The sequence below is a fragment of the Aspergillus glaucus genome, assembly GCF_001890805.1.
Source record: "Aspergillus glaucus CBS 516.65 unplaced genomic scaffold ASPGLscaffold_2, whole genome shotgun sequence".
NCBI lineage: Eukaryota > Fungi > Ascomycota > Eurotiomycetes > Eurotiales > Aspergillaceae > Aspergillus > Aspergillus glaucus.
The window spans coordinates 1,005,056-1,029,291 of record NW_019170454.1 but is presented as its reverse complement, the minus strand read 5'-3'; the positions used below and the strand labels follow the sequence as shown (position 1 = coordinate 1,029,291).

Sequence of the window (24,236 nt, the reverse complement as noted above, 5' to 3'; positions counted from 1 at the left end):
AGTGCATTACAGCTAATCCAGACCCCGAGTGCAGCTACTTGGGACTTGCTCTATTCATTTAAATAGAAAGACAGAAATAGACATTAATGATTACTATTCTATGCGTCACGTCATCTCATGCAATCCACCACACCCATATCGACATTACAGGTGCTCAGTGGCCGTGTCAATGCATACATACAATACAATCTATCCCTCAATACACCCCCCTCTATACCCATCCCATACCCCATATCCCTAAACCCAACCCCAAAACACAACTAAACCGGCAACTCAGCATTACTCCTCGTACCCCCCGCCAAAACCTCCAACCCCCTGCGAATATAAGGCCCCACAACCGGAATATTCCCTGCAAACTGCCCAATCGTAATCAAAAAGTCACCGAACAGGATAAACAGGCCGTACAATTCGACTAGGAAACCGGTTAACGGCCAGCGCAGGAGGATGAGGAGGATGCCGGAGGCGAAGGCGATTGTTCCTTTGATCTTTTGGCGGCGGGTGAAGAAGGCAAGGGTCTTGGAGAGACCGATTATTAGGGAAAGGCCGATTAGGAAGAGGATCTGTGTTTTGGGGTAAGTGGGTTAGGATTGCGTTGGTGGGGTGTGTTTGGTTGGGGGACGTACGTTTCCCATGGCGAGTCTGGAGACGGAGCCGTTAGTCTTTCTGATCACATGGCCATGGGACAGGGAACATACAGAGCACGGTCAAAGAACATCAGCACTCCTCCGAAGAGAAACAGTCCGCCTATTCCATCTAGTCAGGGATCCGTTCAGAGCAGATAACCGCAGCGGTTGCACTTACCGGCCGAGCAAAAGACAGCGCCGACTTCTATACCCCAATATCTGTTAGTATTCATCTCGAAGCAGGGTGTAATGAGCAACTGACTCTGGTTCTCCGATAACCACATGGTAGGCATCTTGTCGATTTAGATCCAGATCCAAACAAGGCTGAGCGATATGCTAATGCGAACAGGAGCGGCCAAGGCGTGCGCGGGAACACAAATGGATTTCGACGATAGTGATGTATATTATAACACAGCTGTTATTATAAGTAAGACTCCTGCACGTCCTACGAGTAAGTATGAAATGCCGTCGCAAAGAGGAATATTGTTGACTTTCCTATTCTGCCACGTTCCTCCTAAGTGTGGAGGTACTAGTTTATATAAGGAAGGCGGTGTGTGCGACTTTGGTCAAAAGCGCACATTGCAGTTTCTTATGCTCTCCGTTCACTATCTCGTTGAGAGCGATTGAAAGCGCCACGATTTTCGCTGAGGATGATGATTGCTCAATTGGATGATGCTAAATGCGCATGGCATTCATTATTAGACTAACATTACAGTTATTATCCCCCAATGTTCGATTGAAAGCCCCCAATAGACAACGCCGCGACGACAGCACCCTGTGTGCTGTAACTGATGTTCCAATTCGGTGGAGCATCGGTACTAGTCGAGTGCAAAGCACAAGGCGAAGAGCAATCTTTTTCTTAGGTCACGAATAAGCCGGAGCGTTTTCTTTGAGCCTGTCTCGAAAGGGGCATGGTGGGTGGAAAGGGCTTGACTGTGTTGATCGTACATTCTTCTTATTAGCTTAGCATTAATGTTAAGTTTGCAAATGCCCCAACTTGTTATCGTGATATTCTCGTAAAACAGAACCGGTAGATAGGCTACTTGAGCACAACCTGCGCTCCCCTAACCTCCAAATAACTCTCCGGCACACCTTGTGCCAGCGACCGAATCACCCCAAACACCTCCTTATCATGATACCTCAGCCTCGTCTTCGGATCCGTATACGAAGCCGGCAACCCCGTAATATCACAATACCGCTTCTGCTGCGCAGGATGCAACGACGGCGCAGACTCGATATTCGTCCACGTCACGGACGGTCCTGATCCCAAACCAGCCATCGCGCGCGCATTCGCATTCTTCTCTAGCACAAGGGTTGACAGGTTCTGCGCTGCCTGCGCGATATTCTCTCCCCCCTGTGCTCCTTCAGCAGGTGTCTCTGTGCCGGTGGTCGGTGGGAGGGGCGTTGTTGCGCCGGAATTTGCTTGCGTGGCTAGGACTGAGGCGGTGGCTTCTTTTCTGGAGTTTTCGGAGAGGAGCTGTTTGACGTTTTTGTTGCGGCGTTGCGAGGGGCGCCAGGTGGAGGAGCGGAAGGGGCGGGGGATTTGGGCGATGTCTAGGGTGTCGAGGAGTTTTTGGTGGGCTTCTGTTTCGGCGGGGGTTGGGTTTGGCATGGTGCCGTCTTTCTTTGGGGTGGGAGGATGGATAGAGTATGGGAGGCAAAAAGGTAGGATGGGATGGGTGTAGAGAAGGGATGCGGAGGTTTGGTACGGTAGGTCGGAGGTGAGGTTGTCACTGCTGTCCGGAGAAACAGTAGTGTTCGTAGTTGCAAACAAAACTTTGTTTGAGTTAATTGATTAAAGGTATGACAGCATCCAAATCAAAGCTAGAACTGAGTTAAAGCCGACAAGTCTGTCCGTCTCCGATGCGGTCTTTGTATAGCTGCACGTGACCGTCGGGGTGGTGATGCGGTTCGGCAACAACAAACAGACATCTTCTACACCTAACAAGCGACAAGATGGTAAGCATTGATATACTAAATCACGTTTCAGTGTGAGGATCTATCGCTTACACACAATAGGAGAGCCCTCACGAGCACCAGCAGAGTCTGATTCTTTCTCGAATCATCAACAACATTGTATGTCGGCGTTGAGGTCTACACTTGCAGTCCAGGACTGACAGATTCTACAGGAGAAACTCAATGAATCGGTGATGGTCATGAACAAGAGCCTTCAGGTATGCAGGTTCCTGCGCAAGATATGTCTATTTGGATTGATTCTGACTGCCAACAGGAGGTCAACATTCAGAACATGAACGTGGAATTGGTCGCGCAGATGTTCAAGAACTACCAGTCGAACGTGCTGTTCCACTTGGAAGGTATGGTATATATGTCTTCTGTGAGGTAGGATACGAGCTGATTGCAATAGCTACCGAGAACCTGAAGGAGCCGTCATAGTGCCCGGTCTCGCGTTTTATTTTTGATATAATTTGTTACGAAGCATGATGGATGGCAATTGGGACTCAATGAATAGAAATTTGCATATATACTCCTCTTCCTCAGTAGAATACTTCTTGTGTCCTCTTAAGATGCTGTATCAGTAGCGATATCTCTGATTGTAGTCTTGGCGGCATCAAACGGTCTCCGGATCTCTTCTGCGGAGCGCGACTTCAACCTTTCAACTCCCCATTGTCATCACCCTTTCCTCCCTTTTTTTCTATCAGATCAGCCTAATTCTTGAATATCTTCGCGATTGCGACCGCCTGCAATGCGCTTATAATCACATATCCCCCGAAAACCTCTAAATTCCCTCCGACCTACCTCCGCCTTCATACCACCGTCCAGTCGCCATGACCGTCACGTCGATTCAGAATGTCGTCCCCAATCGCCTCACAACCGACCCCACCGAGCGAAAGGCCGCGAAACCCCTTCCGCAGGTGTATAATGCCATAGACCACCCGTTCAAAGGGTACCACCCACCGCAGCCGGAGGGATACCAGCAGAGCAAGGCGAATCCGGACAGCAGTGCGATAGTTATTGATAATGGTGGGTTTCGTCTTTCCCTACGGTTCGAATATCTGGATGTCTTGTGAAAACTAACAAGGACATTGTGTACAGGCTCGAATCTCATCAAAGCCGGCTGGTCCTTCGACAAAACCCCCCGCCTAGTCTTCCCCCCTGTGATGGCACGATACCGTGATCGAAAACTCAACCGAGCATGTCAGTTTATCGGATACGATTCGTACGTCGATGCCACGACACGAGGACAGCTGCGGAATGCGTTCGATCCCGGTACGAGCGTGGTTGGTAACTGGGATGTTATGGAAGGGGTGCTGGACCATACTTTTATCAAGCTAGGTGTTGATGGGGCGAGTGGTGGTGTCGATCGGCCTATTGTTATGACGGAGCCGATTGCGAATTTGAGTTATCCGAGACGAAGTACGTTCATTTTCCAGGGTGGATGGTATATGTGAGTGTGGCTGACTGGTGGCAGTGATGAACGAGATTCTATTCGAGTGCTACTCTGCGCCGTCGGTCGCCTACGGAATCGATTCGCTGTTCTCATACCGGTATAATAATGGAAGGAATGGATTGATTGTCGATTCGTCCCATACCGCTACGCATGTTATTCCTGTTCTCGACTCGAAACCTCTCCTTTCGAACTGCTCGCGATTGAACTGGGGCGGTATTAACGGTTCCGAATACCTTCTAAAGCTGATGCGTCTCAAATACCCTACCTTCCCCGCACGGATGACAGAAAGTCAGATGCAAGATCTCGTCCACAACCACTGCTACGTGTCTAAGGACTATGACCAGGAGCTTGGCGGGTTTCTGGACTGGACGGGGCTCGAAGATCGAGACCATATTGTCCAGTACCCCTTCACAGAGCACGTCGTACCGGAGAAGTCGGAAGAAGAACTGGCGCGGATCGCAGAGCGGAAGAAGGAAAGCGGCCGTCGACTCCAAGAACAAGCCGCCAAGATGCGGCTTGATAAACTTATGAAGAAGGAGCAGGAATTGGAATACTACAAGGATCTACAGCGGGGTCTTGCCTCTGAACCGAAGAAGGAAATTAGACGCATCCTGGAAGCGGAGGATCTGAAGGATGAAGCGCATCTGGATCGATTGATCCGGGATTTGGAGCGCTCCATCCGACGGTCGAGGAATAAGGATCTAGGAATCGAGGAGAATGAAGAACCGGCTGAGGAAATGTCGTTTCCGTTGTTGGATGTTCCGGATGAGGAACTGGATGAAGCAGGCTTGAAGGAAAAGCGACACCAGCGGTTAATGAAATCTAACGTTGAGGCAAGACAACGTGCCAAGGCGGAGAAGGAGGCCGAGAAAGCTCGTCGCGAGGAGGAAGAGCGGTTGGATCGGGAAAAGCGCGAAAATGATTTCGAGTCTTGGATTGGCGAACGGCGACAGGCCCGACAGGTAAGTACATCGATGCAGTGCAACGATGACAAGTCTAACGATGAGTAGAGCGTCCTGCAAAAAATGAAAGAGCGCGATCGGATGAAGGCCGACCTTGGCAACCGCAAATCCCTCGCCAGCCAAATGCGCATGAAGACCCTAGCCAACCTAGCCTCAGATGGTCCGAAGAAGCGACGTCGTGGCGCAGATGACGACGACTTCGGCGCCAACGACGATGACTGGGGAGTCTACCGCACCGTCGCAACAGGCGACCAAAGCGACGAAGAGGAAGAAGAAGACCTAGGCGGCGCTCTCACCAACCTCGAAAACGAGCTCCTCGAACACGACCCCGACTTTACCGAAAACCACACCCTAGCAGCCCAATCCGACTGGACAAAGAGCATGGTGCACGTCTTCCTGCGGGGTCCCTGGCCATTCGACCCCGAGAGTCAACGCGAGGCACACCAGGTGCACCTAAACGTGGAGCGCATCCGAGTGCCAGAGGTGGTGTTTAAGCCGTCGATCGCCGGGATCGACCAAGCGGGGCTGGTCGAGGTGGCAGCGGACATTGTCAATCAGCGCTTCTCGAGGGGCGAGGACCGACAACGGCTGCTGCGGGATGTGTTTTTGACAGGTGGGAACACCGTTTTTCAGAATTTCGATGAACGATTTAGGCAGGATTTCCGTGAGCATCTGGCAGATGATGCGGAGTTGGTGGTTAGACGGGCTGGGGATGCAGTGTTAGATGCATGGAGGGGTGCGGCACAGTGGGCTTCGCAGGGTGAGTTGGGGAGGGTGTCGATATCCCGGCAGGAGTATTTGGAGAAGGGGAGTGATTATCTGAAGGTGAGTACCATATATTCGAGTATGGGGAATCTGCTAGAAGCTAACTGAGCCAGGAACATGAACTGGGCAACGCGATGTCGTGAAAAGTTACTCGGACATGCTGGATACCGTACTCTAGTACTTTACTTCCGATATAGGATAGAAAAATCTTCAATGGCAAAGTCAGAGACACGCAGATATCCAGAAATAGGCCATAGACTCTTCTGTGCTACCCCGCCCATGATTTCCTCAGCAGTAGCTACTACAGTCAAGCATCACTTGACAATCCTCTACCAGCAATCCCCGGAGACCCCATGGCAATCAGAAGCGAATGCAAGCCCCGCAATGCTACACTTGTATGGCTTGATGCATACAACCCCTTGTCGGTAACTCCAGATGCTAAGTACACACTAATCACCAAAGTAGGTGAACAGTCTCCACCGCCGCCTCGACTGACCATTTTTAAACATGAATAACTCCATGAATATACATCCGGCGTATACGGAAGTCAACAGCTATTCAAAACGACATGTGGGTGTTTAGGAATGACTTCAGTTTTCAAGATAAAAGCCATGAAACTAAACGAGCGAAATTGCAAGATGAAAAGTAAATACAAATTCAAAATTTCAAGCTGAGCTCAACAGAGCATCCGAGCCATCTAGCAGCTACATGGGCGGATCTGGCGCTTGCCGTCGTGTAGAATACTGTTTAAACGGGTTTCTAGCAATTTGAAGGGTTGTCAGCATTCTATAAATGTATATTTATTCTTATGTTTCGAATTTTAGACGATTTTACACTTCCAATTCTATATACCTTCCTTTCTATGTAAAAATGAAATATGTTACGGGACTACTTCTCTTTCCAATCGTTCCACTTATCCCTCTCTCTCTCTCTCTCTCTCTCTCTCTGCCAGTGCAAGTCCCACATTGCACGAGTTTCAGAACACATTCATCCAGCCGAACACTAAATGCCCAATCAGTCATATCGTTCATAGATCCGTTCTCCACAGAGGGCCGGGGAGACACGGATTCCCAGACAGCGTACACCGTTGTACATGGTTCTAGGCTGTGGAGACATGTGCCCCCGCAGTGGCCGTGGCTGCAGTAGCGTCAGTGGGGTGGTCTGGCTTATTGTGAGTTCATTATGTAGACAGTATCAGTATTGGGGTGGAGCATCGGGATCATATTCAAAGTGTTCCTTGATAATACCCTTCTCTTTTAACTCGTCCCATCCAGCACGAGGGCGGTCAAAGTTAGACTCAAATGCATCCTTCTCCGTTCCAAACCCCATATCTTTTGCTTCGCCCAGTGCCCGGAGAAGCCTTCCATTGAGGAGCGATCGCGAGCACGTGCATCGCAATGCGAAAACCACGGTACTTTTCTCGGAGCAGGAAACTGCTTCACGCCGTACAAGAAGGCGTCCTCGTCACTCTCGGCAGCTAGCACATTATTTTGCTGACGGAGTAAATCCTGATAATATTCCCAGCGCTCTCTCAGCGGAGGCTGAGCGTAAACCTGCTCTCTGCGCGCAACATGATCGGGGCGGTCCACATCTGTACCCTTCCGTTGTCTCAGGTCGTCAAGATTGTCTTCGCATTCGCGTTTAAACCACTTAGGACACCCGTCATCCGAATTCATGGCGCTCAAAAACCTCCTCCTGCCACATAGAGCCGAGGTTTCTAGCCCACTCTCTAGTATTTTCAGGATCTTCCTCATCCGAGAGTAATCCATTTCCCTCATCGGGTTGATCGATTCGTGGTGGGCCCCTAACCAAGCGCGCCTCGCCCCAGATGATCTCAGTCACCCTGTGGCGAAACTTGTTGTGGCCTGCAATACCGCAAAAGACTTCAATGTTCAGTGGGTTGGCGGACAAAAAGACCCGCTGAATGCATTGCTGAACTGTGTACATGCGAGGCGTAGAGACTTGATGTCCGGGTTGGACAAGTGTGATGAGACTGATTCCCATAGCTCGAAATGGAGCGCGGGGAAGCTGTTGGAAGTCATTTGGCTGGAAGTGGCTTCGCTAGGATGGTCGAGATCTCGGCCATGTTGCACCTTGTCTCCCCGATGTCCGCCCGAGTGACCAAGGAGACCTAACCCGTCTATGCTGAACGGTCCCCTTACAGTTGTACACCTACTTTACAAAGGTTATGTATGTTGATCAGGAATATATCATGGCAGCAATACACAAATTTCGGGGGCGTGCTCACGAGCAGCAAGCATCAGTCGGCATTCGGGGCGTGCACTAGATACTCAAAGGATAGGTAGGTACATATACTTGTTTGCAGGGATAGTAATCGGGCAGTAACTTCTCCCCCTAACATATAGCCAAGCGCATAAGCATAAGAAACGGTCGGAATACACGGGAGAATATACTCAAGTTCTCAACTGACGACAACCAATGGCAAAAACAACACGGCACATGCAGAAACTCAAAATTGGACTAAATACTATTCAACTTATTCGCAAAGCTATGTATCGAGTAAGTCAGTCCGAGAAAAGTCCTTTTGATCAGATGGCCTGCATGCCGAGCATTCCGATGTGCATTGAATAAGCATTTTCCCTGCTATAGTACGGGTGATATAGTCGCCTGGTGATCATGAGATTTCCGCAGGCATGTCCGAGTACTGACAAGCCCGTTGGTATCATGGCAAACATCATAATACTAGCATCCACAATATCGATATTTGCAGTATGGTCAGTATGGCGTGGATAAGATCACCGAGGAACCCCCGAGAGGAACCCCACAAGGCTGAATTCTGTCCAAAGTATACAGAGCGCGGTATCCGGATATCAATCAACCTTTCGCTATGTAAACCATGCTCACTCAAGTAATTTCCGTGCGATGCCGGCATTGTCCTGGTTTCGAATACCATTACCACACAGTATGTATGTAGCTCTGTGTTGCCCCTCCGGAAACCCGCAGATCCTGATTTGTGACATTCGGGATATGCAGGATCCATGCATCGCACTCTATTCGACAGTGAGGGGAACCTGTAGTACAAGGGCCTACATATGATGATTTGGCAGAGCTATTTTCTGTACTCTAGTCTCTCGGGGAATGACCTGACTGACCTGGCTTGACCCGTGGATCCGTCACTGTTTCTGGACTGACGCAAAAATCGGATCACAGCCCGATGTGATGTTTGTTTGATGTGACCCGGCTGCTGTGCTAGGACAGGACATAAATTGGGTGGCTTTCCTGCTTTTCCTCGGTTCGTTTTTCTCTTCAGACATACAGAGTTGAACTCGGTTTAGTTGCTTTTGATACCCCGTTACCCTTGATTCGATACTCAGCAGAGTATACTTGTACAGTGCAAAATGGTGGCCATTTCCAAATCGCTTCTTCGTCCTTTTCAGCTCATTACTCGCGTTCTGCAGTGGTGCAGTGCCGTTATTGTGATGGGTATCACGTCCTACTTTATTCACAGGGGGCCTCGTGGGCAGCACATCATCTACCAGGAAGTCATCGTACGTCCTTCCATCCCTATCCTCCTGAGCTATGGATGCTAACATGTACAGGCCACCATGTCCGTCGTCTTCTTCCTCCCCGCCTTCCTCTCGCCTTTCATGCCCAAGGTTGTCTCCGGCTTTGTGTTCTTCATCGACGTCATCTTCTCCTACCTGTACGCCCCCATACCCCCCCTGTCCATCCCATATGCAAGACAAGGGTATCTATTTGCTAACACTACATCTAGCTGGCTGACAGCCTTCATCTTCGCGGCCCAAGACTACAACTGGCTCCAGTGCAGATTCTTCGCTCCCCCCGGTCTAGCCTGCTCCAGGAAATACGCTAATGAGGCGTTCATCTTCCTCGCTTTCATCTTCACCTTCTTCGGCATGTTCCTTGAGGTTTTGTCACTTTGGTCTCAGCGTGAGGAGAACCCGCATCGGGAGAAGGACGGCCATGCGACGCCGGCGCCGCCTGCGGCGACTTCTGCGGTCTAAGTATTTGCTAGGTCGGTTGCTGCATGGCTAGCTGGTGGGTGGGCAGTATGACCGTCCAGTGGAGGTGTCAGCTGCATGTGCATGCGCATGCGTATGCATGGTGACTTGGGCATTGAGTGCCTTTGATGGGTTTGGCTTATTTGCTATACCATCGTCTTATCGTCGATATCCCTATATTCTCAGGTAATTCTTATGCCGATTCATGACTATGACTACGAGGGAACGTCAACGTGGGGGATTGACTTGGTCATGAATGGTACTTGACTTATTGGTTCGATCTAATGCTAATATAATATCCCTGTCGTTGTATTGTTGATGCTTATTGTGTTGGGCATGAATACTCTTTACTGTATATGCTAATGGTGAGAATAATGACTCTATTGTACATCTTACTCCTAATGTATAGGCTTGCCACGATGTACCATGATATAAGAAGATGTCATATGTGAGACCCCTTGCCTCTTAACAGCATTTTAAATGCCTACATCGTTATTACATGTTTATGACATTTTATCTGGTCAGCTGGAATCTACGTCTCATTGGCTGTTTCCCCTGGATTGTCCTCTCTTCCATGGTTGTAGCCCTAGGTTATGATTGTACTATGGCATTGTGAACGCATACCGGCACCGTAGTCCATGTAACAATAGTGGATAGTATATTTACAAGCAGTTAGATAGAAGATGTTGCTGAGATCAGCTGCACATTGGCTGACTACTTCGAAATATATACCGGGGTCTCCGTCAGATCTATGATATGCCCACCCCCATGTCCAACGAATATATAATGCACTTAAGGTTTATTCTCCGACTGCACAAAACTCGACTGTTCAAAACTCGACTGTACAAAAATCTCCTGATCCATCCTACCACCCCCATCCCTATCCCTAACATTACCCAACCTCCCTATCCTCCCTATCCTCCCACCCACCGTAACATCATTCGTCAACCCAATCTCATCATCCTCCGCACCCCGCCACTGTCCCCGATAAATACTCCCACCCTTCCACGGCCTACTCACCGACGCAGAATTGGATTTCTCCCTCGAACCCAGACTAGTAAAAACGGACTCGTGGACTTGCCTGGCGAGAGGTGCTAAGTGCGGTAGACAGGCGCAGACGATTGCCACGCAGGGTTCGATGGTGGACCAGATGAATACCGGGCCCATGAACCAGGTGACGTCGATTGCGTGTGTGAAGAGGGAGAGGTAGTGGATGCGGACGATGCTGGCGACGCAAGCACTGTATGTGTTAAGTCTGGTTAGCTTGACATGGATTGGGTTTTGGGGGTTTGTTTCGCGCTTACAAGAGGCCCACTGCCATAATCCCACAAATAGCAACCTTTTTCCGTATGCTCATCTGCAGCGTCACGATCCGCGGAAACGGGATCAGGAGAACGATGAAATCATTCAACATATTGATAATCCCCAACGCGAGAAAGAACTGGTTAACATTGATACACTTCCCCTCGGCACCGCTAAACTTGTTCCAGAAATATGATACCGGCCGGCAACAGTTCGCCATGGTCACCCAGATCGTGAGTGGATATGAGAGAGTGAGGAAGAAACCGAAGCAGATGACTATTTTGAGGGCCGGATCGAGAGGCGTGAAGACGCGGAGGTAGAACATTAGGATGGAGATTTTGGTGGAGGCGCAGGCGGCTGCGTAGACGAAGGTGTATGCATATAGGACCTGTATGTTTTTGTGTGAGTAGGGTGGGCGACGTGTGGATTATGGAGTTGACTGACTTTGAATATCATAGTCAGGCTGTCTAGAGTGTTTCCCCAAACATGCTTCCCGGCTCCTACGGCGCCGCCTGAGTTACTCAGGCCAGCTGTTGCACCTACAAGTAGCTATTTAGCACCTCGTCAGCAAATACCTCATTTACAGTCCCGAAAGCAAGAACATACCAAAGCGATTAGAATCGCCCAGTCATCCGCCATCAAAGGATTCCGCAGCGATATCCTGGCAACAAATCGCAGAATAACCGCTACAGCCGCCAGGCATAAGAGAGCAATGACTGCGGCATTGTTCTCTCCTATACGGCTGTCGGCCACATAAATGCTATCCGGCGGCGGACCGAAAATCGCCAGAATGGCTGAATTCAAAGCCATGCCATGTGGAAGATGTCACTCCGTGGAGCACGCGACAGTTATCTTTATACGTCTACTTTAGGCCATCTAGGCCCACCTCCTTGGATATGCTATGCGGCTCAGTAATAGCATATGCCAAGGATATTTCAATTCACGTTGCTAACGATAGAGGCCACTCCTAGAAGCGACGCATACCTCTCTCTCGATGAATCACATTAAGCAGGGTATGTATATTATATATGGACCCTCTTTCATCCATGGGCAGTAGCGTGGCCCTTGAAATTGAGATATACATAGCAAAAAGAGCCGATTCGACGGAATGTGGAGCCGAAGCGACTAAAGAAAACCTCCAGACTTGTTTAACTAGCGACACGGAACTTTTGTTGGTGACTGCGGCAAGTGCTGCGGCAAGCGCTAACTCGGTTAGGGTTGGTTTGGTCTAGCGGTCTAACGGTCTCCGGGCGATGCTCACAAAGTCCCGATCAGCACGGACCGGAGCGAGTTCCGACTCGGGGTACTTGTGCTAATGGGAGGATTTCATGTTGTGGAAGGATCGCGGGACACTTAGCGACCAAGGGTACTTGGTGAGGGAAATGAGATATCCAGGGCCGTCAGCAGGATCCTTCTTGTTAAATAGAAGAAATAGCCAGCAAATCATTGTCTGCGGAATACGGGTCATGGAATGGAAGACAAGGAGGAAAATAAGCGAAATTGCCTCGCCATTATTCCAGACTGTCACAAGCCGGGCTGCTACAAACTAGAAAAAGTACCTCCTCGTTTATTGAATGTCCGGGTATGTCGTGTTCCCCATCCGGTTCATTGGCTATAGTGAACAGGGGGGGGGGGGGGGGGGGCTTAAATAGAAGAGTAACAGCTAATCAGACTATAGGAGTACTGGGTAGGATAAATACAAAGTAGTTCCCCTGTCGCGTAGACGAGTCTTTCTTTGTCATTATCACTTCAACAAAGAACAAAACTCACAATGGGTTCGATTCTAGATTACAATAACGCCTCAGTCCCAGCCCTCACATCCCTGGAACGCATCGGCCCCAAAGGATACCTCCGTTATGTCTTCCCGTTCCAGCTCGCCGAAGACTACAATATCGATGCAGTCGCTACAGTCCTGAGGACTGGATACGACGCCCTCAAGGGCCGCATTCCAGTCGTGGCCTGCGAGGCCATTCCCGATCTCAACTCGAAGCAAACCGGTGTCCTGAAACTGCAGAGACTCGATGGCTCAGATATCGAAGATATTGTAGTAAAGGATCTACGAAACTCCGATACCTTCCCGCAACACTACTCAGAGCTCAAAGAGAAAGCCTTCCCCGTGGCTGCTTTTGATGGAGACATCTTATGTCGCCGGTCCGTTTGGCCAACTCCCGGAGAGAGACTACCGATATCCCTCGTACAGGCGAATTTCATCCGCGGCGGCTTAATCCTCACATGGTGTATCCTACACATGGTTGGAGACGGGACATCATTCTATACTTGGACAAAGGTCTGGGCTGATGAATGCCGGCGTGCGCTACAAGAATCTTTCGAACCAGTCCATCTCGACGAGGCCATTTGGCGCGACAGAAGTCGCATGATGATGCCCTCTGGTCGGAATTTTGGGTTCCTGAAGACGCATCCGGAATACACTCTTCTTCCTTTCACGCCAGCAGGTGCGCCGCCGAAGATGTTATCGCCTCACCACCGCGGCCAGGTCTTCTATTTCTCGCCTGCGGCGCTCAAGAAACTAAAGGCGGAGGCGTCCCCGGCTCGCGCAACAGTGCCATCAGACCAACCCTGGATCTCGACCAATGATGCCCTCTCCGCGCTACTCTGGCGCACAGTCATGACAGTGCAGTCACCGCTTGACACTCTAAAAGGCAATCCAGTATCCGTCTTCAACATCGCCATAGACGGCCGCCAACGAACAGACCCACCCGTCCACCCCGAAACCCAAGGCTGCTTCCTCGAATACATCGCCGTCTCCCTCCCCGTCCGCAAAATCCTAGGCTCACAAAACATCGCCGACCTAGCAACTCTAATCCGCAAAGCAGTCCTCCGCGCAAACAACAAATACACAGAAGATGTGATGACTCTCGTCGAACAACTCGAAGATGTCGATAGGCTAGTCCCAACAGCATTTCTGGACGTGCCCGGGTTCAACTGTATTCTGAGCTCGTGGGTCGGGTTCGAGTTGTATCCGTTGGAATGGGGCTCGTTGCTTGGGAAGATTGAGGCCGTGCGGACGCCGAGTGTGGGTTGTATTAATGGGTTGCAGATTGTGCTGCCGCCGTTGCCGGATGGGGGTGTTGAGATTTTGATGGGGGTTGAGGAGGGTTGTTTGGGGAGGTTGTTGGAGGAGCCTTTGTGGATGGAGTATGCTGTGGCGAGGTAGTTTTTGATTCTCTGTGGTTGATATATCTAACTAATTGCTTACCTTGAATATAAAACCCAAATAATTCCAGTGCATCAGTATCTCGATATCTACGTGTACCAAGTGAATACAAATACCTCGGTCTATGGCCATTAACTGCCCTTGTTTAGAACAATCACATATTTAGCCGTCCTCCGACTAAGATTTCCCGAACACACATACATACTCACAGTCAAACGTGCAGGCAATGTGACATCCAAATTCCCATCAACATAAGCTACTTCGTCTATCTTCCTTTCAAATCATCCACTTTGTGGTTCTATCCCAACTGATCGATCTAATGCTCTACTCAGAATCTGCGTGCTATTCCGCATCATATAACTATACGGAGATACCAAGGCCGGAAATCTTGCGAGATAGGTGACGTGAAGCCAAGATGAAATAACACAAATGAGTATGCTCTAACGAACTACCACGTCGTTAGACCTGCTAAACTTCGTAAAGAGCAAGCCGACCAGACTTCCTACAGAACCTTGACAAGTCCGGCACTTCGCTTTGCTTGAATTCCCCTCGACTGACACCAAAAATTTGTCTTTTGTAGAAATGGTCCTCCTGGCAAGCTCGATCAGGGTTAAAACTTGAAAATGCCCTGCAGACCCTAAATCAATCACCATTTTTACTACCGCGGTGACACGGTACAGCTCAGAACAGCATTCGAAAGCGTGACTTGTGATAGCGGACAGATGGCCAGCCAATGTCCGAAGGGATGTCACAGCTGTAGAACGCATGAGAAAGCAAGCCCGAAATCCTAGACAACGCTCTTGCAACAGAGTTTCTCGAGGAGTCATGGACTGGGCCCTCATAAGGCTGGACGAATTGCTTTGCACGAATAAGATATTCGCCGTACACTAGCCTGTTGTACCTGGTACGGATGGGCCAAAACACGATACGATGTAAATTCCAAGGCCGTCGACATGCAGGGCATCTCTAAGAAGTTTGTAATTTGTTGCAAGAAGCCTGGGGAGGTCTCTCATGAGCAGGACTCTTTCGCACACGATGAGGACTCAGGGTCATTTGTTCTCAACGATCAGGGCAATGTGTTTGGTGTCTTGTATGGCGCCCGTGTCGGGCTTATTCGGAAGGGACAAATTCTTTGTGAATACTGGTTTGGCGATGAGCACCCCGGAGCTTACCTCGTCAATGAAGGTGAAGACTGCATCGAGAGATAGTAACTGCAAAGTCTGTTCAGTTGGGGTTATCGGTTTGGCCTCCCTCCAACGACTAGTAGAGAGTCTCTTTTGTCTTTTGGCAACCTTTTTATTTTTGTTTTGCCTTGCTTTTGTATACCTTTCATCATCAAGGAATCCATTGCTATGGTTTTTTTTTTTTTTTTTTTTTTTTTTTTTTTTTTTTTTTTTTTTTTTTTTTTTCCCGCGACTGAGTTCCCAATACACCACACACCATCCGTGAATGATAACCTTTTTGACGCCGTTAGACCCCTGGCTCGAAGTTGAGCCTGGACTGCACAGCCAAGCCAGGACGATATTCATATTTCTTCTTTCTGACTTGAACACGGAGCATTAGCTCCAGCGCTTACATGAGCGTGAGGGAATTTGGGAGGATAATTGATTATACAAGCCACATAGTCGAAAGCAAATGTAGCCATCAGCTCAAGTTGACGGCGGAACAGATCAGACAAGATGCAAATACAGAGGTAAAAAAGCAAGACCTCCAGGATCTACAGCTACAGATTTCTGAACAATCACAGGACAAGGACATGGACTTGGAGGCGCAAATCGATACCCTTAAAGAGTAAGCACCAGGGCCTAGGGCAGCGTTTGATCTGTTGTGTTGCTCACTTTGGTATGTGTGCGCCTAGATCTCAGCTGGGGTACAAGAAATGTCCGTTCTTGACTCATCTATGAGCGAAACACAGATATGTTCCAGTTAAAGTATTCATTTCTACCATGTACAAATACTATATCATATATACAAATTGGTATCATATCTTCATGCAATCAATCAGTCAAGCAATCAATGTGTTGAACAAAGTCAGTCAAGCAGTGCCCTAACTCCGCGCTTGCATATATCATAACAGCATTTGCCAGTACGCTGTACTGGACAGAATATTCATTTTTAGAACGGAGGAGCGGGGGATAACCGGTAATTAAAAGACGATCAAATACTAGCCCTCCGCGGCGCCATAGTCCTTTGCAACTTCTTCTTTTCCTCCGTTTCCTCGGGGATAGGCAACGAGCCCTCGCTCCTGAGTCTCTCAAGATACTGTTTTCCGAAATTGTATCCGAGTTGATAGATCTCGTCGAACTTGCCAAATTCCAGCGTCCCGTACGGATCAATCGGTGGACGCATGTACAAACAGCCAGGCATAGTCTTGGCCCTCTCCAGATTGTCAATCGACGAGACGTACGCAAGACGTGCTTGGATTTCAGAGAGAGTGGGCGGATTGGGAATCGAGGAGAACGGGTTCCAGCGGTTGACGACGCTCCAGAAACCAGATAGCGAATCACCATAGGCTTGCGGGGTATTGTCGTCAATGGAGCCGACGTCGACGGCGAAGATGACGTCCGCGCCTAGACCCTTCATATGCGAGACGGTAAGGTTGTCGATGTAGCCACCATCCACAAGCATGCTGCCTTCATCGCACATCGGGGGGATTAGACCGGCTAGCGTCATTGAGGCACGGATGTATCGCCAGACGTATCCAGATGAATGGAACTCTGCACGGGAGCGGCTTAAGTTGGTTGTGTTGCAGTAGAACTCCAGCCAGAAGTCTTCGATCTGGCTATCACCAAAGGTCTTGAAAATACCACGGTTGAACTCATGGCCGGTCGTGTAGGAGACAGTCGGATATGTGAGATCCAGTGCAAATCGCCACATACTGCCCATACGTCCGGCAAATTTCTTCGCTCGACCATACATCGGAACCACATCCGCATCACGCGCATAAAGAGCACCGATAAACGAACCAATCGATGTACCACCAATAATGTCAATAGGAATACCCGCCTCTTCAAGCGCCTTAATCACGCCAATATGCGCAATACCGCGGGCGCCACCTCCACCAAGTACAATACCAACAGACCGTCCACAGAGCCGTCGTGCCAAACGGTGAAAATCACCCTTGAATGGCGTGTGCGCAGAGTAGAGCGGTGTCTGGCGAATCCGCCGTGAAGTGTATTTCTGGATTTCCGCTTGGATGACCTGCACGCGCTGCTTCAGAACAGTACCCAGGCGCTTGTTGGCTTGGGGATGTGACGGTTCGGTCGTCAATCGGAATGCCATTTGGATGTGGTGATGGCCTCCATTAACCCACACCCGGTTCTTCAGCCACCGGCGGGTTATTCCTGGAGGGCAGTACCGTTCAGCATGCAGCAGTACGAGCTCCTTACGGGCTGTTGTCTTCATTCCCAGCAGGAACCGCTCGTATTCTCCGATGTTCGGGGATGATTCTGCCAGACCAACCAGCAGAATGCAGTCCGCCTGCGTGATGCATGTTTGAGTCCACGGCGCATTCACGTTGGTGTCTGCGATGTACAACACCATGCCGTACTTCTCTTCCAGGTCAGCTAGGTACTGTGACAGCTTGAGCTTGCCCATCTTCGTAAACGCATGCCGACCCAGGTGATTGAGAATAGCCGCCTGGTTCAGCGATGTCACTCCGTTGGACACACCAATCTGATGCAGCGCATGCAGTAGCCTGTGTCCAAATTCCACCACTGGAACGCCAGCGGTAACCGGTAGGATACAAACCGTGCGAAGGTTAATCGTCGACGTCGCGGTCTTGACACTACCCGCGTTGCTCTGCTCCATACCCTTCTCAGACACAGGGTTCTCGACCAAGTCGCGCATCCGCTGAGCAATGAGCTTTGAGACCTGAATCGTAATCCCTGGGTGTTCCTGCGCGAGACTATTGAACAGCGACCTGGGGAACTTGGCCAATTCAGTGGCCCGGATGGCATGTAGCGTGCCAGGACGGGTCGACTCTGTCATCACTTCCAGCTCACCCACACTCTCTCCTTGACCATACTCACCAACCACGGTCACCTTGCCATTCACTCCCTCCAAGACAGACCGCAGGCGGCCATTCAAAACGAGATAGATTGCATCGCTTTCGTCACCTTGGTGGTAGATCACCTGTCCAGCGTTTACCTGCACCCATTCGAGGGCAAAATCGATATGAAGCAACAACGGCGGGAGCAGATTGGTCAACCGCTTGGCCAATGTCATTTGAGCAATTGGATGCCGTTCCGCGATTCTCTCCAGCGATGACCGCGGTAAAAATCCCACCCAAACATCAGTTTTGGCGACCACATCAGTATACGACCGGTAGGATGCAACAGCGCCCACGTATCCCTGAATGCCGCCGGGCTTGATCATGTAAAGCGACTTCCGCGATTGCTTCTTCCGCTTATTGCTGTCAGCCGTGCCGGTGACGGCGAAACTCCGCGTGGATCCTGTCGTGGTGCGTTTAAGAGTCGGGAATGGCTCCTCGGACGATCTGGACATGAAGGTTGGTCTGGAGGTTCCAACCAGGTCTTCTCCCTTGTCGGTCACGGGGATTCCTACATCCAAGAATCCGTCGACGACATAGTATAATCCAGGATGGCGCTCTCCCTGCTCAACCAGAACCGATCCCTGGGGGAAGTAGACAATCTCAATATCACTCCGGAGCTCTTCTTTCAGGTTGAAAATAGGCGAAGTGCCGCCAGCGCTAGTTACCGACATGGACATCATCGAGTCTGTTTCGCCTTCTCCGGAGCCCTCATACGGATCGATAAATCCAAACGCATTGCTGAATATGGCCTTTTGGCGCCGCGAATCATACGAAAGAAGTTTCGGAGATGCATCGCCTGAGTGACTACTCTTGCGAAACGCGTCACGAGTACTACCACTGAGTCCGATGCCTTTCATGATGCAGTCGAGAATGGCATCCCGGAACAGGACATCCTCATCGATGGACGATTCCTTTCGGTGGAGATGTGGTGGCCGAAAAGGCGATTGTTCCTGTTCTGCCAGAGGAGTCTGGAATCGCGGGGCTAGATGGTCGTATCGCGGTCCGAATCTAGAGAGCTGGATGGTAGACAGCAAATCACCGGGACTGACTCCGGTGTCGCGTTCAGTCATATTCAAATTCTCCTGACCAATAACCGAAGCAGGACGCCGAGAAGATGCCATTTTCGCATGAAGAGCAGCCTCCTTGCGCAAGCTAGTCGTGGAAATACGTCTTCTTCCGAGAGAAGGATTATGCAGCGCGATGCCTTTGGTGATCTCCTCGGGTCCCAATCGATCTCTTTCTTTGATAAATTTGTCCTTCAAACGATCCAGTGCGGCGCCTCGCATCTCATTGGGTAGATCGTGGTTCGTATACTTGGCCATCTGTTGTTCAATGCCCAACACTTCGCTACTGAGACCCAGATATGAATGCGCCGTGGCGAATGTAACCCGCTGCAGACGAGTAAGAATGACCTGGATGATCTGAGCAGTAGCTCGAGGATAGACTCTTGTTAAGCGGCGGAAAGCACTGGCAGGGATTATAGCAATCGTCGTATCCACCATCGCACGGGCGACGATATCCGGATGGACCGACTTCCGCCTCTTTTTCCTTGGCAGTTTCCTGGGCCCTCGAGGAGAGTCCTGTGCACTCTCATCCAGATTAAACGGTGGCACAGTTGGTAATTCCCCACTTCCATTGAAATGAGGGGTGGAATCACTGCGTCCTCTTGCTGTAGCCAAAGGACTATCGGGCGCCATCGAACCATGTGGACTCGCAGGGAATGAATCGGGCTCGCGAGATGCGCTTGCGCTCATTGGAACGTTACTAGGGGTGCTTGATCCGGTGCCCTCTGATGCGCGGAGTTGAACATCTTCGGTGAACAGTGATAGAATGGAGAACAGAGACGACATGGATGCACCATTTTTGACCTCTGTGAGCAATTGATACCCCTGTTTCCCTTCAATGTTGTCACCTTCCTCGTCCGACCATTCATTATCCATCACATGCACATCTTCGTTGATTCCTGGTTTGCGATCCCGAATCGATTTGACAAAGATCTGGACCAATCCATCCACCACTAAGCAAAAACCCTTTTCTTCCTCCAACATGAGTGTCTCTCCAGCGATCAGTTTCCGCGTCTGCATTGTGCGGGTCAATTCGTGGAAAACGGGTCGCTCCAGATATCCAAAGACCTTGATGGCGCTGAGGAACTCATCGAGGTAATTGGCCAGACCGGGCTTCGAATCACCTTCATGGACATCGGTGAAGAGGTCAAGTTGGGGTTCTTTCCGTTGTGGTTCAGGAGGAAGACGGCTGTACATGTTCAGGAACCGGTAGCGAATGAACCAACTGATGGTCGAGACAAGGACCAACAGGATTAGGAGTCTAGAGTACATTATTTGATAAGCCAATGTGATTCAATTACCGGTCGGAATTAAATATTAGGGACAATGACTACGACTTACAAGGTCGTGAAGTTCATGGTGAAGGTCAAGCTCATGGAAAAGAGCGTAAAGAGCCATGTTGGGAGCGTAATAGTGCAGAAGGTGATGATCCAGTAAAGTATGCTCGGGACGACCTGGAAAAAAAAGGTAAACAACCAGCCAATCCACCCGGCCATGGTTGAGGGTGCTGGAGGCGATGACAGAGGTGGGGGTGGCAGATGGGAAGCCGCAATGCCTGTCACTCCCGATAAACTTGCGGTTATGGCGGGGGCTCGAGCAGCGTGTGAAAAGGCCGAGGAGAAAGTAAGCTCGTTCGGGGGTTCCTGCAGCGAGGAGGGCAGCAATTGGGGTAGATTATCCAGGCCTCCGCCGTTGGCCATAATGGTGCCCTTGTAGTCCCTGAATAACCGGAAATGAAAAGCGAGAGGGTTATTGTTTTCCCTGACAGGGTGTGGATCGAATGTGCGAGAACCGGGCGACGAATGCGGGAATGACGTTGAATCCTGGCGGAACTTGGCACAAGTCCAATCTCACACTCCACGGCTGTATCGAAGCTCAATGTCTCGCAGAATTGACCATGACCCTGGCTCTCATTGCGGCCAACGTGCGCGCAGAAACAATGTTGGCTGGTGGGTGTCTGTCAACGGCCCGCGCGGACAGCCAAGCAGCAGCCAATCTGGACCCGCGATCAAAGCGACGGAACGAGGGTTTATTCGGAAGACTGTTCGGATCGAGCGATAGAGGAGGGTATGGAGGGTTGGAGGGTTGGAGGGTTGGAGGGTTGGAGGGTTGGAGAGTTGGAGGGTTGGACGGAGGAGATGGTAGGAGGACGGTCAACCGCGACGGACGGAGAGCGTGAAGGCGGACGGCAACGTGATTCGTTTTGCCGTGGCTGCGAAGGTTCAGCTGATCGGGTCACGAATTGACGAGGTAGCACCAGTGGTATTTAATGTGTTGCAGTTGAGGGTAGAACATTGTTGGAGTAGTTTGAGTTGTAAGTATGAGTATTCCGTCTCAATTGTCCCGTGACCTCGCGTGATGCAATCGGTAGTCACCCCCGGATCTCACAGCATCTTCCCCGGATATGCAGTGGCTTATACTACGCTCTATTAACGTCCAGTCATTCTGTCTCGTGTAGAGTACCTGCCTGTGCCTGTACTATTCGGGCTCATCTTTCTGGCTTTATTGTGGCCTCAGATGTCTATTGTCACGTGCTTTATATGTGCCTGAGGAACATAGGTTGCCTATAATACACATCTGCCTATCATGTCTCCATTCACTTTCCTTGACAAGTCACGAGTACAAACACTATGGCTTCTCCAAATTCCTGTTCTCTGCACGAGGCTCATGAGGGCAAAACCACCATCGAGAGATACATCTGCGACTCTGACCCTTACCGGTCCACGACTGCCGATTCCACTGCCTTTTCCTTTGGCTATGGAGAGCTCTTCTGAGCTTGAGCTTCGTCTCCGTTTTCTGCAGCTTCAGATTCACCAGGACTTGAGAGACAATGGACTCTCCAGCGAGACCCATGTGATTCCTTACATGGTGAGCAATCCATTTTATCCTGGCTTCGATACACCTCAGAACATGCTATGTGTGATCTTACAGGAAAATGAACAGGTTTCTCCCATGTTCGACCCTGCAAAGGGTGAGCTTTTGGCTCTGCTTCAAAGCCATAACATCAACGATGTTCATGTCGAAATACGGGACATAGACCTCAGTTTCAGTGCTTTGTTGTTCGCAATCCTACCAAACCATCCGATCGTGATGATCTATTGAGGATGTCAAACATGAGATCATCGACATTCTTCGCCAGAATATACCCTCCGAGTGGCATCTTTTCTATGTCTTCCGGGTAGGTCAAATGGAGGAGACAGCAACCCCCTCATTTGTTGTCCTAGTTGACCCCATGACTTCAGCGAACTGGTCACAATTAAACCTAGAGACCAAGTCTATTATCTTCAACAAATCCGGGCAGTCTCTCAACTTGCATTTCTTGCCTGGAGATATTCCCTTCCTCAAGTCGCCGGGTGTCTCTTTCCTGAAACAGAATGGACACCCCCCGGATGCCCGCGATGGGCGATTCTTTGGGACTCAAGAGGTGATGACAAGGCGGGCACACTTGGAGGCTACGTTACTTGGTCACAAGATGGGAAGACAATCAAGTGCGCCCTCACAAACTATCACGTGGTGCGTTATAGGGTGGAATTGATGGGACCTAGTGGCAAGGCCTTCTTGGACCAGTCCGGAGCGTCGCCCACGTCACGACCAGGGGTAAACATCACCGTTAAGACTTTCGCCGATGTGGATCGTCAGACGAGCTTAGCGCAAGCCAATAATACCGTGAAGGGGCTACGCCACCAGCTCTCTATAACGCAAGAAAACATCATCAAGCGCGAGTCCTCCGGCATGGATCCACTGCTCCACCACCTTGACATTTTAAAGAACAATCAGCAGACCTTTGAAAGGTTGGGGCAGAAGCGGAGCATACTCGAGGCAATGCCGAAAAAAATTGGGGACGTGATTGCCACGTCCGGCAAGGCGGTTTTGGGAAAATGGCTAATGGACTGGGCATTGATCAGACTGGACGAAGAAACTGAACAATATTTTTCCACGAACAAAATGTTCTCCATTCCATGGATTCAATACCCAGTAGATTATGGTGTCGTGGCACATCCCATGCAGCCCGGTTTCCCAATCACCGAATTCGGGTCCCTCAAAGAGGGAAATTGGTACACAAAACTGGGCCGAACATCTAGTGTGACTACTGGTGTATGCAACGGCGCCTTGGCCTGCTGCAACTGGAAGGAGTGGTACAAGATACAGAATGATCACAGTATCCAAGGTGTAGATTTGACCGATATAACAGAGTTTGTGGTCGTCAGCAGCATAAGGGGGAGGCGTTGCGAGAGCAGACCTGCTTCGCTGATAACGGCGATTCTGGCTCGTTTGTCCTGGACCACGATGCTTGCGTCTGTGGTCTCCTTTATGGAGGCATGCCCAGTTTCTTCGACCGCAATCGGTACTTCGCAAATGCCGGTCTGGTGATGAACATACCCGATCTTACCGAGTCCATGAAGCTCGAAACCATGGCTAGAGATGGCAATGGTCAGGTTTGCTCTGCTGGTGTCCTCGGCCATTCTGACTATGAACGGGGCTGACGCATGGCGGACATGATCCGGATAGGAGGACTGCTCCATTTAGAGCGGACCTTTTTCCTGTCGATTGGAGACTGCTGCCCAGGGTTGTCCTTCTATCTAGCTACTAACGTAATCCACGGCCGAGCCGTCCACACGGCCGTCCCGTCCACTTCCTCCGCAATTTTCCAACAATCATACTTCAACGCGTCATTTTGTCACCACCATCATCTAAAATGCCTCTTTCTCAAGAAAATCGAATTCAAATGGCCATCAGCGCGTATAGAAGCAAAAAAATTCAATCAAAATCAAAGGCAGCAGCAGTTTTTGGGGTGCCAAAGTCTACTTTTATTAATCGGCTTGATGGAATCCAACCACGTTCAGAAACACGTGCCAGTGGCCATAAATTGACTGCCGTTGAAGAGGAATCTCTTGTCAA

The 24,236-nt window shown here is 50.1% G+C and overlaps 12 protein-coding genes across 12 annotated transcripts; 6 read left to right on the top strand and 6 right to left on the bottom strand.

The window, feature by feature from the left end:
- Positions 1–260: 260 nt before the first annotated feature.
- ASPGLDRAFT_116877 (Got1 family protein) lies at positions 261–916 on the bottom strand (the record flags this gene model as incomplete). The annotated part of the gene is made up of 5 exons (XM_022539811.1): positions 261–560; positions 624–639; positions 696–744; positions 802–828; positions 886–916. 5 exons carry the CDS (start codon positions 914–916, stop codon positions 261–263), a joined length of 423 nt encoding a protein of 140 aa, XP_022405307.1.
- A 351-nt stretch (positions 917–1,267) lies between these two features.
- ASPGLDRAFT_42212 (uncharacterized protein) lies at positions 1,268–2,497 on the bottom strand. The gene has a single exon (XM_022545565.1). The coding sequence runs from the start codon at positions 2,233–2,235 to the stop codon at positions 1,663–1,665; it is 573 nt and encodes a 190-aa protein (XP_022405306.1). The 5' UTR covers positions 2,236–2,497; the 3' UTR covers positions 1,268–1,662.
- A 75-nt stretch (positions 2,498–2,572) lies between these two features.
- ASPGLDRAFT_141302 (DASH complex subunit DAD4) lies at positions 2,573–3,122 on the top strand. The gene is made up of 5 exons (XM_022541729.1): positions 2,573–2,582; positions 2,643–2,699; positions 2,753–2,797; positions 2,854–2,938; positions 2,989–3,122. Exons 1-5 carry the CDS (start codon positions 2,580–2,582, stop codon positions 3,015–3,017), a joined length of 219 nt encoding a protein of 72 aa, XP_022405305.1. The 5' UTR covers positions 2,573–2,579; the 3' UTR covers positions 3,018–3,122.
- A 125-nt stretch (positions 3,123–3,247) lies between these two features.
- On the top strand, positions 3,248–6,034 carry ASPGLDRAFT_79117 (actin-related protein ARP5). Its single transcript, XM_022550003.1, has 5 exons — positions 3,248–3,605; positions 3,678–3,998; positions 4,054–4,994; positions 5,043–5,819; positions 5,873–6,034. The coding sequence occupies exons 1-5, from the start codon at positions 3,410–3,412 to the stop codon at positions 5,900–5,902; spliced, it is 2,265 nt and encodes a 754-aa protein (XP_022405304.1). The 5' UTR covers positions 3,248–3,409; the 3' UTR covers positions 5,903–6,034.
- A 981-nt stretch (positions 6,035–7,015) lies between these two features.
- Positions 7,016–7,435, bottom strand: ASPGLDRAFT_31751 (uncharacterized protein; the record flags this gene model as incomplete). The annotated part of the gene is made up of 1 exon (XM_022544094.1): positions 7,016–7,435. The coding sequence occupies one exon, from the start codon at positions 7,433–7,435 to the stop codon at positions 7,016–7,018; it is 420 nt and encodes a 139-aa protein (XP_022405303.1).
- On the bottom strand, positions 7,364–8,083 carry ASPGLDRAFT_42209 (uncharacterized protein). Its single transcript, XM_022545564.1, has one exon. The coding sequence runs from the start codon at positions 7,761–7,763 to the stop codon at positions 7,422–7,424; it is 342 nt and encodes a 113-aa protein (XP_022405302.1). The 5' UTR covers positions 7,764–8,083; the 3' UTR covers positions 7,364–7,421.
- An 875-nt stretch (positions 8,084–8,958) lies between these two features.
- ASPGLDRAFT_727258 (uncharacterized protein) lies at positions 8,959–10,052 on the top strand. Its single transcript, XM_022549630.1, has 5 exons — positions 8,959–9,121; positions 9,179–9,268; positions 9,320–9,423; positions 9,496–9,947; positions 10,006–10,052. Exons 1-4 carry the CDS (start codon positions 9,119–9,121, stop codon positions 9,743–9,745), a joined length of 447 nt encoding a protein of 148 aa, XP_022405301.1. The 5' UTR covers positions 8,959–9,118; the 3' UTR covers positions 9,746–9,947; positions 10,006–10,052.
- A 692-nt stretch (positions 10,053–10,744) lies between these two features.
- ASPGLDRAFT_141295 (uncharacterized protein) lies at positions 10,745–11,854 on the bottom strand (the record flags this gene model as incomplete). Its single annotated transcript, XM_022541728.1, has 4 exons — positions 10,745–10,982; positions 11,047–11,432; positions 11,489–11,593; positions 11,651–11,854. Coding segments are annotated over 4 exons (933 nt in total), but the record flags the coding sequence as incomplete, so codon positions are not given.
- Positions 11,855–12,815: 961 nt separating this feature from the next.
- ASPGLDRAFT_163154 (uncharacterized protein) lies at positions 12,816–14,232 on the top strand (the record flags this gene model as incomplete). Its single annotated transcript, XM_022542531.1, has 1 exon — positions 12,816–14,232. One exon carries the CDS (start codon positions 12,816–12,818, stop codon positions 14,217–14,219), a length of 1,404 nt encoding a protein of 467 aa, XP_022405299.1. The 3' UTR covers positions 14,220–14,232.
- A 2,144-nt stretch (positions 14,233–16,376) lies between these two features.
- Positions 16,377–21,037, bottom strand: nte1 (lysophospholipase; the record flags this gene model as incomplete). Its single annotated transcript, XM_022539844.1, has 2 exons — positions 16,377–20,598; positions 20,679–21,037. 2 exons carry the CDS (start codon positions 21,035–21,037, stop codon positions 16,377–16,379), a joined length of 4,581 nt encoding a protein of 1,526 aa, XP_022405298.1.
- ASPGLDRAFT_42205 (uncharacterized protein) lies at positions 20,629–21,627 on the top strand. The gene has a single exon (XM_022545563.1). It carries the CDS (start codon positions 21,118–21,120, stop codon positions 21,514–21,516), a length of 399 nt encoding a protein of 132 aa, XP_022405297.1. The 5' UTR covers positions 20,629–21,117; the 3' UTR covers positions 21,517–21,627.
- A 296-nt stretch (positions 21,628–21,923) lies between these two features.
- ASPGLDRAFT_22120 (uncharacterized protein) lies at positions 21,924–23,821 on the top strand (the record flags this gene model as incomplete). Its single annotated transcript, XM_022543155.1, has 4 exons — positions 21,924–22,205; positions 22,388–22,515; positions 22,580–23,432; positions 23,549–23,821. The coding sequence occupies 4 exons, from the start codon at positions 21,924–21,926 to the stop codon at positions 23,819–23,821; spliced, it is 1,536 nt and encodes a 511-aa protein (XP_022405296.1).
- Positions 23,822–24,236: the final 415 nt, after the last annotated feature.

Excerpts from the sequence above, each read along its gene's own strand:
- ASPGLDRAFT_727258 (XM_022549630.1), top strand. Across the intron at positions 9,269-9,319 it reads TCATCTACCAGGAAGTCATC|GCCACCATGTCCGTCGTCTT; the intron begins GTACGTCCTTCC and ends TAACATGTACAG. Across the intron at positions 9,424-9,495 it reads GACGTCATCTTCTCCTACCT|CTGGCTGACAGCCTTCATCT; the intron begins GTACGCCCCCAT and ends CACTACATCTAG.
- ASPGLDRAFT_141302 (XM_022541729.1), top strand. Across the intron at positions 2,700-2,752 it reads CTCGAATCATCAACAACATT|GAGAAACTCAATGAATCGGT; the intron begins GTATGTCGGCGT and ends CAGATTCTACAG. Across the intron at positions 2,798-2,853 it reads TCATGAACAAGAGCCTTCAG|GAGGTCAACATTCAGAACAT; the intron begins GTATGCAGGTTC and ends GACTGCCAACAG.
- ASPGLDRAFT_42205 (XM_022545563.1), top strand. The coding sequence starts at position 21,118 with ATGTGCGAGAACCGGGCGACGAATGCGGGAATGACGTTGAATCCTGGC.
- ASPGLDRAFT_42212 (XM_022545565.1), bottom strand. The coding sequence starts at position 2,235 with ATGCCAAACCCAACCCCCGCCGAAACAGAAGCCCACCAAAAACTCCTC.
- ASPGLDRAFT_42209 (XM_022545564.1), bottom strand. The coding sequence starts at position 7,763 with ATGGGAATCAGTCTCATCACACTTGTCCAACCCGGACATCAAGTCTCT.
- ASPGLDRAFT_79117 (XM_022550003.1), top strand. The coding sequence starts at position 3,410 with ATGACCGTCACGTCGATTCAGAATGTCGTCCCCAATCGCCTCACAACC. Across the intron at positions 3,999-4,053 it reads TTTGAGTTATCCGAGACGAA|TGATGAACGAGATTCTATTC; the intron begins GTACGTTCATTT and ends GACTGGTGGCAG. Across the intron at positions 4,995-5,042 it reads AACGGCGACAGGCCCGACAG|AGCGTCCTGCAAAAAATGAA; the intron begins GTAAGTACATCG and ends AACGATGAGTAG.